Genomic DNA, 13,732 nt, shown 5'->3' on the forward strand with positions numbered 1-13,732 from the left:
CAATTGTGAAGTTATAAGCATTATCAGCTTATTACAAAATGAAATCAAACAGTTTTCAAGTGAAAACTTTATTCTAGGTGATTACATTTGCACATAGGACCCCTTGTTCGAAAGAAGCTTCTGAACTTTCTCGTCCATTGAATTTGTCAGTTTTTGGATGGTTTCTGCTTCAATTGTTTTGCATGTGGACAGAATACCCTCCCAGAGCTGTTGCTTAGATGTGAACTGCCTCCCGCCATCATAGACACTCCTTTTGATGATGCTCCAGAGGTTCTCAATGGGGTTGAGGTCAGGGGAAGATGGTGGCCACACCATAAGTTTGTCCTCTTTTATGCCCATAGCAGCCAGAGATGCAGATGAGTTTTTTGCAGCATGAGATGGTGCATTATTATGCATGAAAATGATCTTGCTGCGGAAAGCATGGTTCTTCCTCTTGAACCATGGCAGGAAGTGTAGTTTTAGAAACTCCACATAGATTATGGAGTTCATCTTTACCCCTTCAGGGATCATAAAAGGGGCCGACAATCTCTCTCCCCATGATTCCAGCCCAAAACATTACTCCACCTCCTCCTTGTTGGCGCCTTAGCCGTGTTTTCATGGGGTGTCCATCAACCAGCCATCCTCCACTCCATCCATCCATCCATCTGGACCATCGAGCATTGCACGGCACTCATCGGTGAACAAAACAGTTTGGAAGTCAGTCTTCATGTATCGTTTGGCCCACTGGAGCAGTTTCTGCTTGTGTGCAGTGGATAGAGGTGGTCGACAGGATGGCTTACTCACAGCTGCAAACCTCTGAAGGACCCTACACCTTGTTGTTCTGGGGACGTTGGAGGCACCAGCAGCTTCAAAAACTTGCCTGCTGCTATGACAAGGCATTTTTGCAGCTGCTTTTTTAACCTTACCTCCTCAATTTTTCCTTATCAGCACGCACACGTGTGTGCTGGGAATCAGCTACATACTTCTTGATTGTGCGATGATCACGATGAAGTGTCTTGGCAATGTTGATTGCAGTCATGCCTTGACCTAAATACTCCACAATTTGTTGCTTCTCAGCAGCCGACACATCCTTTTTCTTTCCAATTTTGGCAAAAAATGTAGGCTGCTTAATAATGTGGAACAGCCTTCTTAAGTAGTCTTGCCTTTATTTGGACACACCTGCCAAACTAATTTGCACAGGTATCTGCAATTGCTTTCAGTGATATAAAGAGCCCTGACACACATCACCATCAATGAGTTTAAATGACAAACAAAAAAATTCTAACCTTATCACTCCTAAACTCTTTGTGCATAATAATTTGGAACACAGTGTAGTTCTGAGGCACACAAAATAGGTGTCAAAATGTCATTCTTCAAGCAGGATGTTTATTTACAGTGTAAGGGCAGCAAAATGCATATTTGTTCTGTGTGGTTGAAAACAATGGTATAACAAGGCATTTAAGGTCTCTGCAAGGGCAAGTGAGGGAAAGGGCATAACTCCAGAGCTAAGGGTTATCAATAGTGATGAGCAAATATGCTCGGATAAGGTGTTATCTGAGCATGCTTCGGTGATAACTGATTGTTTGCGGCATGCTCGAAACACATGCAGGAATTGCATAACAAACAGGCAATCCCTGCATGTGTTGTGGCTGTTGAACAGCCATGAATCATGCTGATGCGGGGACTCAAACATATTTTTGAAGCACGCCGAAGGCACTTGGTTAGCACACAAACATGCTTGGATAACACCTTATTCGAGCACGTTCCCTCAACACTAGTACACCAAAATATCTTTACACATGTTTAGAATATGCATACACACGTGGTCAAAATTGTTGGTACCCCTCGTTTACTGACAGAAAAACCCACAATGGTCACAGAAATAACTTGAATCTGACAAAAGTAATAATAAATTAAAAATCTATGAAAATTAACAAATGAAAGTCAGACATTGCTTTTCAACCATGCTTCCACAGAATTTATAAAAAATAAAACCCATGAAATAGGCCTGGAGGGAAATGATAGTGCCCTTAACTTAATATTTTGTTGCACAACCTTTCGAGGCAATCCCTGCAAACAATTCCTGTAACTGTTAATGATACTTCTTCACCTCTCGACAGGTATTTTGGCCCACTCCTCAAGAGCAAACTGATCCAGTTGTCTTGTGTTTGAAGGTTGCCATTTCCAGATGGCATGTCTTAGCTCTTTCCAAAGGTGCTCAATAGGATTTAGGTCAGGGCTCATAAAAGGGCCACTTCGGATTAGTCCAGTGTTTTCCTCTTAGCCATTCTTGGGTGTTTTTAGCTGTGTGTTTTGGGTCATTATTCTGTTGCAAGACCCATGACCTGCGACTGAGACCAAGCTTTCTGACACTGGACAGCACATTTCTCCTAGAATCCCTTGATAGTCTTGAGATTTCATTGTACCCTGCACAGATTCTAGACACCCTGTGCCAGATGTAGCAAAACAGCCACAGAATATAAGAGCCTCCTCCATGTTTCACAGTAGGGACAGTGTTACATAGTTACGTAGGTTGAATAAAGACCTATGTCCATCAAGTTCAACCTTTCTCCACCAACTGTACATTTCGTCACTAATCTAGCTATAACCCGCAATGTTACATGTATCAAGGAAATCGTTCAGCCCTTTTTTAAAGCGGTTAGAGTGTCTGCCATTACTACCTCCTGTGGTGTTCTTTTCTTGATATGCTTAATTTTTCCGTCTGTGAACATAGAGCTGATGTGACTTGCAAAAAAGTTCAATTTTTGTCTCATCTGTCCATAGGATATTCTCCCAGAAGCTTTGTGGCATGTCAACATGTAGTTTGGCAAATTCCAGTCTGGCTTTTTTATGATTTGTTTTCAACAATGGTGTCCTCCTTGGTCTTCTCACATGGAATCCACTTTGGCTCATACAACAGATGGTGCGATCTGACACTGATGTTCTTTGAGCTTGAAGTTCACCTTTAATCTGTTTAGAAGTTATTCTGGGCTCTTTTGTTATCATTCATATTATCGGTCTTTGATTTGTCATCAATTTGCCTCCTGCAGCCACGTCCAAGGAGGTTGGCTACAGTCCCATGGATCTTAAATTTCTGAATAATATGTGCAACTGTAGTCACAGGAACATCAAGCTGCTTGGAGATGGTCTTATAACTTTTACCTTTAACATATTTGTCTATAATTTTCTTTCTAATCTCCTGAGACAACTCTTTCCTTCGCTTCCTCTGGTCCATGTTGAGTGGGCTACTCACTGTGCTGTTTGGTGACATGGTGTGTATCTGTAGCCCTGTATACAGGCCCACTCACTGATTCCAAAACTGTAGACACCTGTGATGCTAATTAGTGGACACATCTTGATTTATCATGCCACTTTTGTCACATTATTTTCAGGGGTATCATCATTTCTGTCCAGGCCTATTTCATGAGTTTTATTTATTTATTTTTTTTAATTCTGTGGAAGCATCTTTGAAAAGCATTGTCTGACTTTCATTTGTTCATTTTCATAGATCTTTTATTTATTATTACTTTTGTCAGATTCAAGTTATTTCTGTGACCATTGTGGGTTTTTCTGTCATTAAACGAGGGGTACCAACAATTTTGACCACGTGTGTACATATATATGACAGTTTTGCCCACATAAATGAGTGTGAGTTGCCACGGAGGCACAGTGACTTACTAAAACAGTTTCTGGCACTGCATATTTTACTTGAAAACATACCAAAAAAATGTGTTTCACCTATAAAAATAGGTGTTTCACCTCAAAAATATTCACTACAATATCTTTGTATAGCATTTTTATTTAAACCTTGAAAGTGTTTACCGGTAAAAACAATTTTACTAACAACTTATTGGTCAGTGAGGGTCCAACCACTGGGTAGAACGGGGCAATTTTATCCCCTTTAAAATGTAGTGGCAGTGTGCATATGTGACCACTTTACCGTATGTGGCTGCTGAGTGCTGCGCTCAGAATTTTCTGGCATTCACATAAGAAAATAATGGAGCGGAGGTTGGGCATGTCCGCTGCCACTCCATTATAATGATGAAAAAATTCTGTTATGCTGATTGGTGGGTCAGACTCTATCTCCATTTCCTCACAGCCGGTGAAGCTGCTACCACAACTGAGGTCCTAGAGATAATGACACCGTACTGCAGCATGCACTGAATTCTGTGCAACACTGCGTAGGCGCCAGAGACTTGGGACAGAAGGACACATCTTCAGTTACATTATAGATGAGGTGTTTGCTTTAATGGGTTCCGCTTACTTTACTGCTCCATATCGCTATAGCTTAAACAAAAGGTAGTCCCTATATCAGAGAGAACATCTCCTTTAACCCACTTCACTATGACAGTCAAACACATCCATTTTAAAAAGGATCACATTTTTCATGTTGAACTGGACACAATGTATTAATATAGCTGCTAAGCAGAATAACGTTTTTCTTTTTTTTTTTCTTCAATTTCGTTAACGTTGCAGAGATATTAGCAGTCAACTTAATGAGTTAATTTTCATTAAATCCAAGTGGGTGTAATCAGAGTTTTCACTGAAGGCATGCACTTCTCTTCCTGTATGACGCTGACCATGCCAGCATCAACACTCAAAAAAGAACACACCCAATAGCTTACAGCAGGTTTCTCAGTCTATGAGATGTATGCAGACAGCCTTGATCACCTGGTCTAACCTCCTGTACGAGTCAGCGTGGATGGAGGGACAGCACAGCCGAGTCTAGCTATGTCACATTACAAAACCTGATACCTGCTCTCCTCCTTTTATAGCACTGTCATCTCTGCTGTACTAACACTTCCAATTTTTCCTTAGATCACTGCTGTGAATATAGAATGGTATGCAAATATCATCCAGAGCAACTTCTCCCAACGATCCAGGAGCAATTTTTTGTGATCAAAAATGCTTTTTCCAACAAGATGGAAACCATCACAAGGCAGAAGAGAAAACCAATTGGCATAGTGAACAAAACATTGACATTTAGGATTCATGGCCAGCAATCTCTCCAGATTTCAATCTCATTGAGAACCTGGTGTAAAACTTTTGGTCACCACTTTACAAAACTCCTAACCTTAATCCTATAGAAATGTTGTGTAGGGACCTAAAGTAAGCTGTTCATGGGAGAAAACCAACCGATAAAACAGTTGTAGCTGTTTGATAGGGAGAAATTGGCTAAAATTCCACCAAACAGATGTGCAGGACTAATTAAAACATTTAGATGCAGATTTTTCTGCACACGAGGGACCCATTATTAGATAATGAAAGCAAATGTTTGTATACTTTTGCCACTCAAACATGTGATACTGGATCATTTTCCTCAATAAAAAATGACAACGTCTAATATTTTTTACTCATTTTGATTTGGTTCTATCTCCTTTTAGGACTTGTGTGACAATATGATGTAGCTTTACATCAAATCTATGCAGAAATAGGGAAAATTCTGAAGGGTTCGCCAACTTTCAAGTTCCTCTGTATGTCAAGCAGTATTCCACAGAGGTGTGGGCTCCATCTCTACTAAGATTTTATAGTGACCTTTTATCTTCATTGCTTTGAAACACAAGACTCTTTTTCTTCATGAAGCCCATCAACAGTTGTCCACACACAATTATAATTCTAACAAATCAATCTTTAATGAGTGGACACTGTGATGACTTAAAAGTCTTGATTTGTTCCTGAAACCTTTCCCACATACTGAACAAGAAAATGGCCTCTCTCCTGTGTGAATTAACTGATGCTGATCAAGAACTGACTTTCGTGTAAAGCATTTTCCACATTCTGAACATGAATATGGCTTCTCCCCGGTGTGAGTTCTCTGATGCTTAACAAGATTTGATTTCTGAGTAAAACATTTCGCACAGTCTGAGCATGAAAATGGCTTCTCCCCTGTATGAATTCTTTGATGAATCCTGAGTTTGACTTTGCTAATAAAACATTTCCCGCATTCAGAACAAGAAAATGGCTTCTCCCCCGTGTGAATTCTTTGATGTTCAACAAGATCTGATTTTTGTATGAAACATTTCTCACATTCTGAACATGGAAATGGTTTCAACCCGGTGTGACTTCTAAGATGATCTCGTAGTTTGGCCTTAGTAATAAAATACTTCCCACATTCAGAACATGAAAACGGTTTTTCTCCTGTGTGACTTCTATGATGATCCCCAAGTTTAGCTTTAGTAATAAAACGTTTTCCACATTCCGAACATGGATATGGCTTCTCCCCAGAGTGAAATCTTTTATGTTTAACAAGTGATGATTTCTGGGTAAAACATTTCCCACATTCAGAACATGAATGTGGCTTCTCCCCTGTATGAATCCTGACATGTTCAACAAGAGAAGGCTTCTGTGTAAAACATTTCCCACATCTGGAACAAGCATATGGTTTTTCCCCAGTGTGAATTATTTTATGTCTAGAAAGAAATGATTTCCGAGCAAAACATTTTCCACATTCTGAACACATAAAAGTCTTCTCCCCTGTATGACTTCTTTCATGTTGATCAAGGCCTGCTTTTCGAGTAAAGCATTTTCCACATTCCAAACAGGAGTATGGCTTCTCGCCTGTGTGAATTCTTCTGTGAATAAAAAGATTTGAGTTTTTTGAAAACTGTTTTCCACAATCACAACATTGAAACATTTTACCCACTTTCTGATTTGTTTTCAGGGTAAGCATCTGTGAATGACTGGGATAAAGTTCCTTGCGATTAGTGTAATTGTATGATTTTTCTTTACTGTGCTTTCCTGGATGTACATTAAGGGTTTTGAGATTTTCTCCTGAAAAGTTTTCTAAGATATCTTTATCTTCTGTTTGATTATTTGGAATTACAAGAGTTTGTTCCTTCCAGTTCCCACAGGAATTATCTGATAAGAGGAAATGGTTTTCATTATTTTCAGATTTGGCAATCACAAATTAGAAGTCAAACTAGAAAAACAATAAAACAATAGGGCATTCTATTATACAAAACCATGAAATAGTAAGATGGTCAAATGGTAATAATGGAATTTAACCTATTAGATTAGAAATAATACAATCAGCAAGATGTTTTGTCCAAAGGATTGTCTTTTTCACATAACTGACATTTTGATTTATTAAATAACATTCTTGACATCAAAAGGTTTTGTAGAGCTTTGACAGTCAAAAGGCAGTTTTTCAATTCTGATGACGTTGATGCTGGAAATATTAATCAAATTTCTAATAATAATGGTTCATTCCTGTTTTATAATTATTACGGTAAATAGGTCTTTCAAATTTACAATATATAAAAAGACAGGGAGAGTTCATAAAGTGTTCTGAACAATATAAAATTCAGAACCCATTTTTATCGTCTACAGTCCAGGCTGTAGGCTTTGGATAATTTTCAGGATCTAATAGAACATTCTGTTTTATGATATGAACTGCATTATCTGAATTGAAAAATAATTATTATACAGCAGGTGGATAAAGGTAGATCCCAGGAGATTCTTGATATTGATCTATATAAAAACTCAACATGGAAAGGTTATCCTAGGAAACTACCTACAGAAAACTGCCTACTAATCTGTTCAAAAATTTTTGGGAGACTTTAATGAGATTGGTACAAAATTGTATAGATACGGGTATTCTAACAAAAAAATCAGGGAGCGTTGATGGTACCTACTTGACTTAGAATCCCTATTTTTCACTCTCTTCCTAAGGTGCACAAGCTTGTCTTACATTCTCCTATATGTCCCATTGTTGCAGGGATTTAATGAAAATCTCAGTGGATGGGTTGAGGGCTTGTTGCAACCTTTGGTAAGTTTAATTCCTGATTTTATCAAGGATACCAAAAATGTCTTACAATTATTGTCTGATATTCAATGGTCACCAGATTATAAATAGATTACATGCTGTGCAGATCAGTACGCCTGCGCTGGAGTGCGACACAAAGCAAGCAGGATGACGACATCGCTTGAAGATGGGAGGCGCTGGACCAGGACCTGCGACAGCCATCGGACTGGACCGCCCCCCGGGTGTGTATAATAAAACTTGTTTGTTTTCTCTTTCAGGTCAGATCTGATGCTTATCTGCAGCATTACAGAATGCTGTAGGTAAGCCCCGAAAGGCAGTGGCCGCAGCTTACAGCAGCAAAACGAGGTGACAGGTTCCCTTTAAAGAAATATGGTAATTTAACAGATCTCATATTTTTTTCTTATTTCACAGTGAATATTATCTTCAGACCACAGGAGTTAGTATGGGATCTAACTTTTCTCCATCTCTGGCTATAATTTATATGGCTTGGTGGGAGGATATGTACATTTTCTTCCCAAATGACATCAATTTAAAAAGGGTCACTAGTCTGTTGTGGCTGGTTTATCAAAGACTTGATTAGTGTCTGGACATCTGACACAGCGGAAATTGGAGCGCTCAAGTCACAATAATTGTGTAATCTAAGCAGGCTGCCAATCCCCTGACGAACAAGAGTATAGCTTGTTTATTGAGGGAAACGATCTTTTAGTTTGCACAAAAAGTTATAGTTTTTGGCAGCACATTGTTCTACGCACTGCTGAGAATATCAGCAATCTGTGTGCACTGAACGATCATTTAGTGTGCATCTGAAGCCAAACCAGCCCATGTAAACAGGCTAATTCGGGTGGCAGATCGGGCCTGTCTGGAAGGCGCCAAGGGGCGTCCGCGAGAAGATTGACGATGTCCGCAAACCAAGCTCTCCTGGGCCAATCCGGGGCAATCAGAATGACCGGCACCCCTTCCGCTTTGATCTTTTTCACAGCTTGGGAAGTAAGGGTAGGGGTGGGAACAGATAGGGCAGCACGAACTGTGACCAAGGAATGGCCAGAGCGTCGATGCCCACCGCGAGGGGGTCGCGAGACCTGGAGATGAACCGAGGAACCTTCCTGTTCATTCGGGATGCCGTGAGGTCCACGTCCGGAGTCCCCCATCGAAGACAACTCTGATGGAAAACCTCCGGATGCAAGGACCATTCCCCTGCCGCGAGACCCTCGCGGCTGAGGAAGTCGGCAGCCCAATTGTCCACGCTGGGGATATGCACCGCGGATATCACCGGAACCATTGCCTCTGCCCAGATGAGGATCTTGGATACCTCGGCTAAGGCCAAGGAGCCCTGAGTCCCCCCCCGATGGTTGACATATGCCACCGCCGTGGCATTGTCCATCTGGATTCTTATTGGTAGACCCCTGAGAATCCTTTCCCAGTGATGAAGGGACAGAAAGATGGCCCGAATCTCGAGGACACTGATTGGTAGAGTTGACTCCTGCGCCGACCAACGACCCTTATAGTCAGGTGGCGAAACACCGCGCCCCAGCCGAGCAGGCTGGCGTTCGTCGTCACCACCTGCCAGTGAACTGGAAGGAAGGACCTGCCCTGGGAGATGAGAGGTGACGTCAGCCACCAGTTGAGGGACCGTTTGACCCGGGAAGAGAGTTGGATCGGACGATCCAGGGACAAGACAGACCTGTTCCACTGAATCAGGATGGCCTGCTGAAGAGGTCAAGAGTGAAATTGGGCGAAGGGAATCGCTTCCAATGTTGCTACCATCCTCCCCAAAACCTTCATGGCCGATCGGAAGGAGGTTAGCCGAGGACCCTGAAGCAAGCCTAAGTCCCGACGAAAGATGGATCTCTTGTCATCGGGAAGGAAGACTTTGGTTTGACGAGTGTCGAAGAGCATGCCCAGAAAAACGAGGCGCTGGGAAGGAACAAGACAGGATTTCTTATTGTTGACAAGCCACCCGAAGCAGACTAGGGTTTCGAGGACGATGGACAGGCTCTCGTGAGCCTGAGAAAAGGGACGGAGCCTTGAAGAGGATGTCGTCGAGGTACGGAAAAGGCACCAGTCCCCTGACCCTCAAGATGGCTATCAGCGCCGCCATGGTCTTCGTGAAAACCCTGGGAGCGGTTGTAAGACCGAACGGCAGGGCGACGAACTGAAAATGGTCCTGGAGCACCACAAAGCGCAGGAATCGGTGAAGTCCCGGGAATATCGGGACATGGAGGTAGGCGTCCTGAATATCTATGGAACACAGAAATTCTCGAGCATCCATGGAAGCAATTACTGAACGAAGGGGATTCCATCCTGAAGTGTCTCAGATGAACTCTCCAGTTCAGCAATTTGAGATCTAGAATGGGACGAACCTTGCCTTTTTTTTTTTTTTGGTACCACAAAAAGATTGGAATAGAAACCAGTGAACCGTTCCCTTTCTGGGACGGGAACTATTACTCTGGCTTTGAGGAGAGAAGTGATGGCTGCGAAGAAACCCGGAACTAGAGCGGGGTCTCCTGGAGGTCGGGATTCGAGGAAACGATCCCGGGGTCGTGAAACGAACTCTATTTTGTATCCTGAGGATACAACTTTCCTGACCCATGCGTCCTCTACTGAGGAGATCCAGACGTCCCTGAAGAAGAGGGGACAGCCGCCCAGCCTGGGAAGTGGGCTGGGGTCTTGCCGTGAGTCATGCAGAGGTGGATCCTCCAGTCTTAGACCTGGAGGATCTACCCTGGGAGTAGCGAGAGCGCCAGGAAGGAGTGGGTCTAAAGGAAACCGTATTCTTTTCTTGACGTGCCTGCGGCCTCTGTTGCTGCTGGGAAAAGGAGTTTGACGCCGCGAAGAGACGAAAAGGCCGAAAGGACCGAAATTGCCATCTAGGAAGAGGGCGACGAGGTTTAGACTTGTGCCCCCAGTGGCGTCCTTAATGATTTGGTCCAGCTTAGAACCAAAGAGACGTGAACCCTGAAAAGGCAGGCTGGTAAGGGACTTTTTAGAAGACAAATCCCCCCTCCAGGCCTTGAGCCAAACGGTTCGACGGATGGCAACAGCATTGCTGGACACCTGAGCCGCAAAAGACGAGGCATCCAGGGAAGCGGAGACCAAGGATTCACCCACATGAGAAATCTGGTTGGCAAGCTCCGCCAGCTGTCCAGGTGGGGCCCCGTCCAGAATGCCCCGATGGAATTGTTTGACCTATTTGGATATGGATTTTGAAACCCAAGTGGAAGCAATGGCCGGGCAAAAATAGACACAGCCGTTTCAAAGGCTGACTTCGCAAAGAATTCTATGACTCTAAAGTTAGAATCTTTCAGAGATGCTCCGCCAGATAGCGGAAGGACCGTGTTGGTGGACAGCCTGGGAACTGGAGGATCCACCGAGGGAGGAGCAGTCCAATTAGCGGTGAGCTCCGGAGAAAAAGGATATAAAAACGCCAAGGCGCTTTCCTCTCTGAAAGCGTCTGGTCGGATTCTCTTTTTCTTTCGTCAGGACCTCCTCGAATACAGGGTGAGAAGCGAAGACCTTGGAGGGTGGCTTCGACCGTCTAAACGAAACCGCCTGATCCGCGCGTTCCATAGAGGAAACATGATGCCGCAGGTCTGGTTGATTGCTCCAATGAGGCTCTGAACCATATCCCTCATCTTAGCGATTAGGTCAGAGTGCAGCTCCAAAACGTCCCTCTGAAGGTGCGTCCGAGAACGCCTTGCCTGACTCGGGGGAGGGGACCGGGAAGAAACTGATCGCTGATATGGACCGTGAGGCGAGATGGAACGGGAAGAGGAGTTGGAACGGCGCTCCCGCTTGGATCCTTTACGGCCTATCTTGGCAGGCTCAGACAGGGCTACCTGTGACCCGCTGGCTACCGCGGAGGTCGGCAAGGGCAACTTATCAAGAACGGACACTGGGGTCTGGGATACCCTGGTGAGATCCGCCACAGGTTGAGACAGAGAGGAAGCACACCCTGGGATAGGGGCCTCACTCTCACTCGGGGCAGAGGGGGGCTCCTGAGCGATGGTACGTTTGGATCGCTGCAGTCCTGACAGGTGGGAGAGGACTGGCCTGAAGGGAACCTGCCCTTACAAGGAGAGCACAAAAGGTGTCTGACTAAAGCAGAGGAAGGGTATCAGGCTGCAGTGCAGCGCTACTCACGGCAGATGTCCTGTGGATAGCTTCGGCTGTAGAGGATAGAGGAGGTCGTCAGGGAAAGCAGGTCCTGTAGGAGGAATCACCGCTGGGTCCAAACGCTGGGATGGTGACTGTACATGAAGCAGTGCAAAAAAATGTGTGCTGCTGAAAAGGAGTGCGTGAAGGTGCAAGGACCTGCACTCCGAAGTCCGCAACACGAGCCAACGAGCCAAGAGGCGCCAAAAGCAGCCGGCGCTGAAGCTGCACGATTGAGGGTACAAAGATGGCGCCGGCCGCAGTCTGTGCTGAGGCCCGGAGGAGTGGGCGGGGCTAAGAGCCGGAGAGAAGAGGGGAAGACGCGGGAGAAAAGCCCGCCGGAAAGAGGACGAAAAAACTCACCTTTCTTCATCTGTATACTTACCCCCTTGAATGACCTGGGATGGGATGAGGAAAATACTCACCTCAAACATCCCACGCCGTTACTAACCTGAAGAGGAATGAGACGTCCAGGAGCTTTGATGGACGTCCTCGTCTCCGCAACCGACAGGCTGTGGTGGGCGAGTGGGTGGGGGACGGAGCTAGGACCGGACTTCTGAGCACGCTTGTGTGCTAGGATCTTGGTCCTGCTGTCGGATCTATGAGGATACGGGGTGGCAGTACACTCATAGTCCGTATTGTGGGATTACAGGTGTGACTGTTCACCCTGTATCCCTCCGGAAAATCTGAAAAGAAAATGAGGCACATTGAGGTAGATAAGGGTCTAATGAAAGACCCGTGTCCACCTCCTACTGACACTAAGCTAAAATGAAGTGTATAATGCCAGTCGGTGGGGTGTACACTGCAGAGGAGAAGCTAACTTTTTTTGTGCATAGTGTCAGCAGCATACACCCATGGTTCCTGTGTCCCCCCAATGAGAGGCGATAGAGAAAGATCATTTTCTCAGGTGTGCTTGGATTATCATTGGACACATCTTCAGTGGTGGCAAGCATTTATAGAGATCAAATCTGCTGACAGGCTCCCTGCAACCAACAAAATTAGCTCTGGGTATGAATTATCCACATCTCCCATGTTTAAAAACGTAAAAATAATCTGGAGTTGTTTTAGCGCCGGAGTATAGAAGTGACACTCACACTTATATGCAGTAACTATTTATAATTAAAACCAGTAGCTCTAGTTAAAATATAGTGTCATGGTGACCTTGTGTGAATTTTTGCTTACCTGGAGTGATCTTAATCTAGGGTTATGCCTATATTGCCTAATGTTGGGGTTAATGGTTACTTTCCACACCGCAAATGAGATAACGGAGGAAAAAGTGCAAAGAAATAAGGGGGCAGAAAATTACATGTTCCTCCTTTACCCCAGAGGCATTAAAGGTTTTTGCAACCTAATCTGAGAGCAGCATAATGTAGGGGAAGAGACACTGATTCCAGTGATTTCTTATTTACTGGGCTGCTTAGTATAGTTTTATAAAATCACTGTTTCATCAGCAGATTATTATCATAAGACTAGTAAACCTGTTGCCAGATAGTCCCACCACTGGTTGGTATCTTTCCGCCTATGCACAGTATACACAGAAAGCTGCCAGTCAGTGGTGGGGGGGGGAGGTTAGGCAGAGCTCAGTATTCAGAGAACTGCTAGATATGCAGCTGAGAAAACAGTGTTAATCAAAAGTGCAACATGCGGCCCAGTAAGTAATATATGGCTTGAATCAGAGTCTCTGCCTCTACATCATGAGAGCAGACGGAGGGCTGATTCAGGAGAAAAGGCAAGGGTGGTGGCCCGGCATCTTCATTTTAAGAAGTATCCGAAGAATAGGGCGAGCTAGGACACCTCCTAGTGTTAGGGACAGGGAAGGAGCCCCTGGTCAGGAGT

General features: G+C 44.2%; 1 protein-coding gene across 9 annotated transcripts in view; it reads right to left on the reverse strand.

Moving 5' to 3' along the window:
- Positions 1-1,903: 1,903 nt before the first annotated feature.
- The window catches only part of LOC143765035 (uncharacterized), a 66,876-nt gene continuing 55,047 nt past the window's right edge, over positions 1,904-13,732 (reverse strand). For all 9 annotated transcript variants that reach the window (XM_077251276.1, XM_077251281.1, XM_077251275.1 and 6 more), the window contains one exon: positions 1,904-6,837. In XM_077251276.1, the coding sequence (XP_077107391.1) occupies positions 5,588-6,837 (1,250 nt within the window). In that variant the 3' untranslated portion in view covers positions 1,904-5,587. The remainder of the gene's footprint in view (positions 6,838-13,732) is intronic.

The sequence above is a fragment of the Ranitomeya variabilis genome, chromosome 4 (assembly GCF_051348905.1).
Source record: "Ranitomeya variabilis isolate aRanVar5 chromosome 4, aRanVar5.hap1, whole genome shotgun sequence".
In the NCBI taxonomy this organism is placed as follows: domain Eukaryota; kingdom Metazoa; phylum Chordata; class Amphibia; order Anura; family Dendrobatidae; genus Ranitomeya; species Ranitomeya variabilis.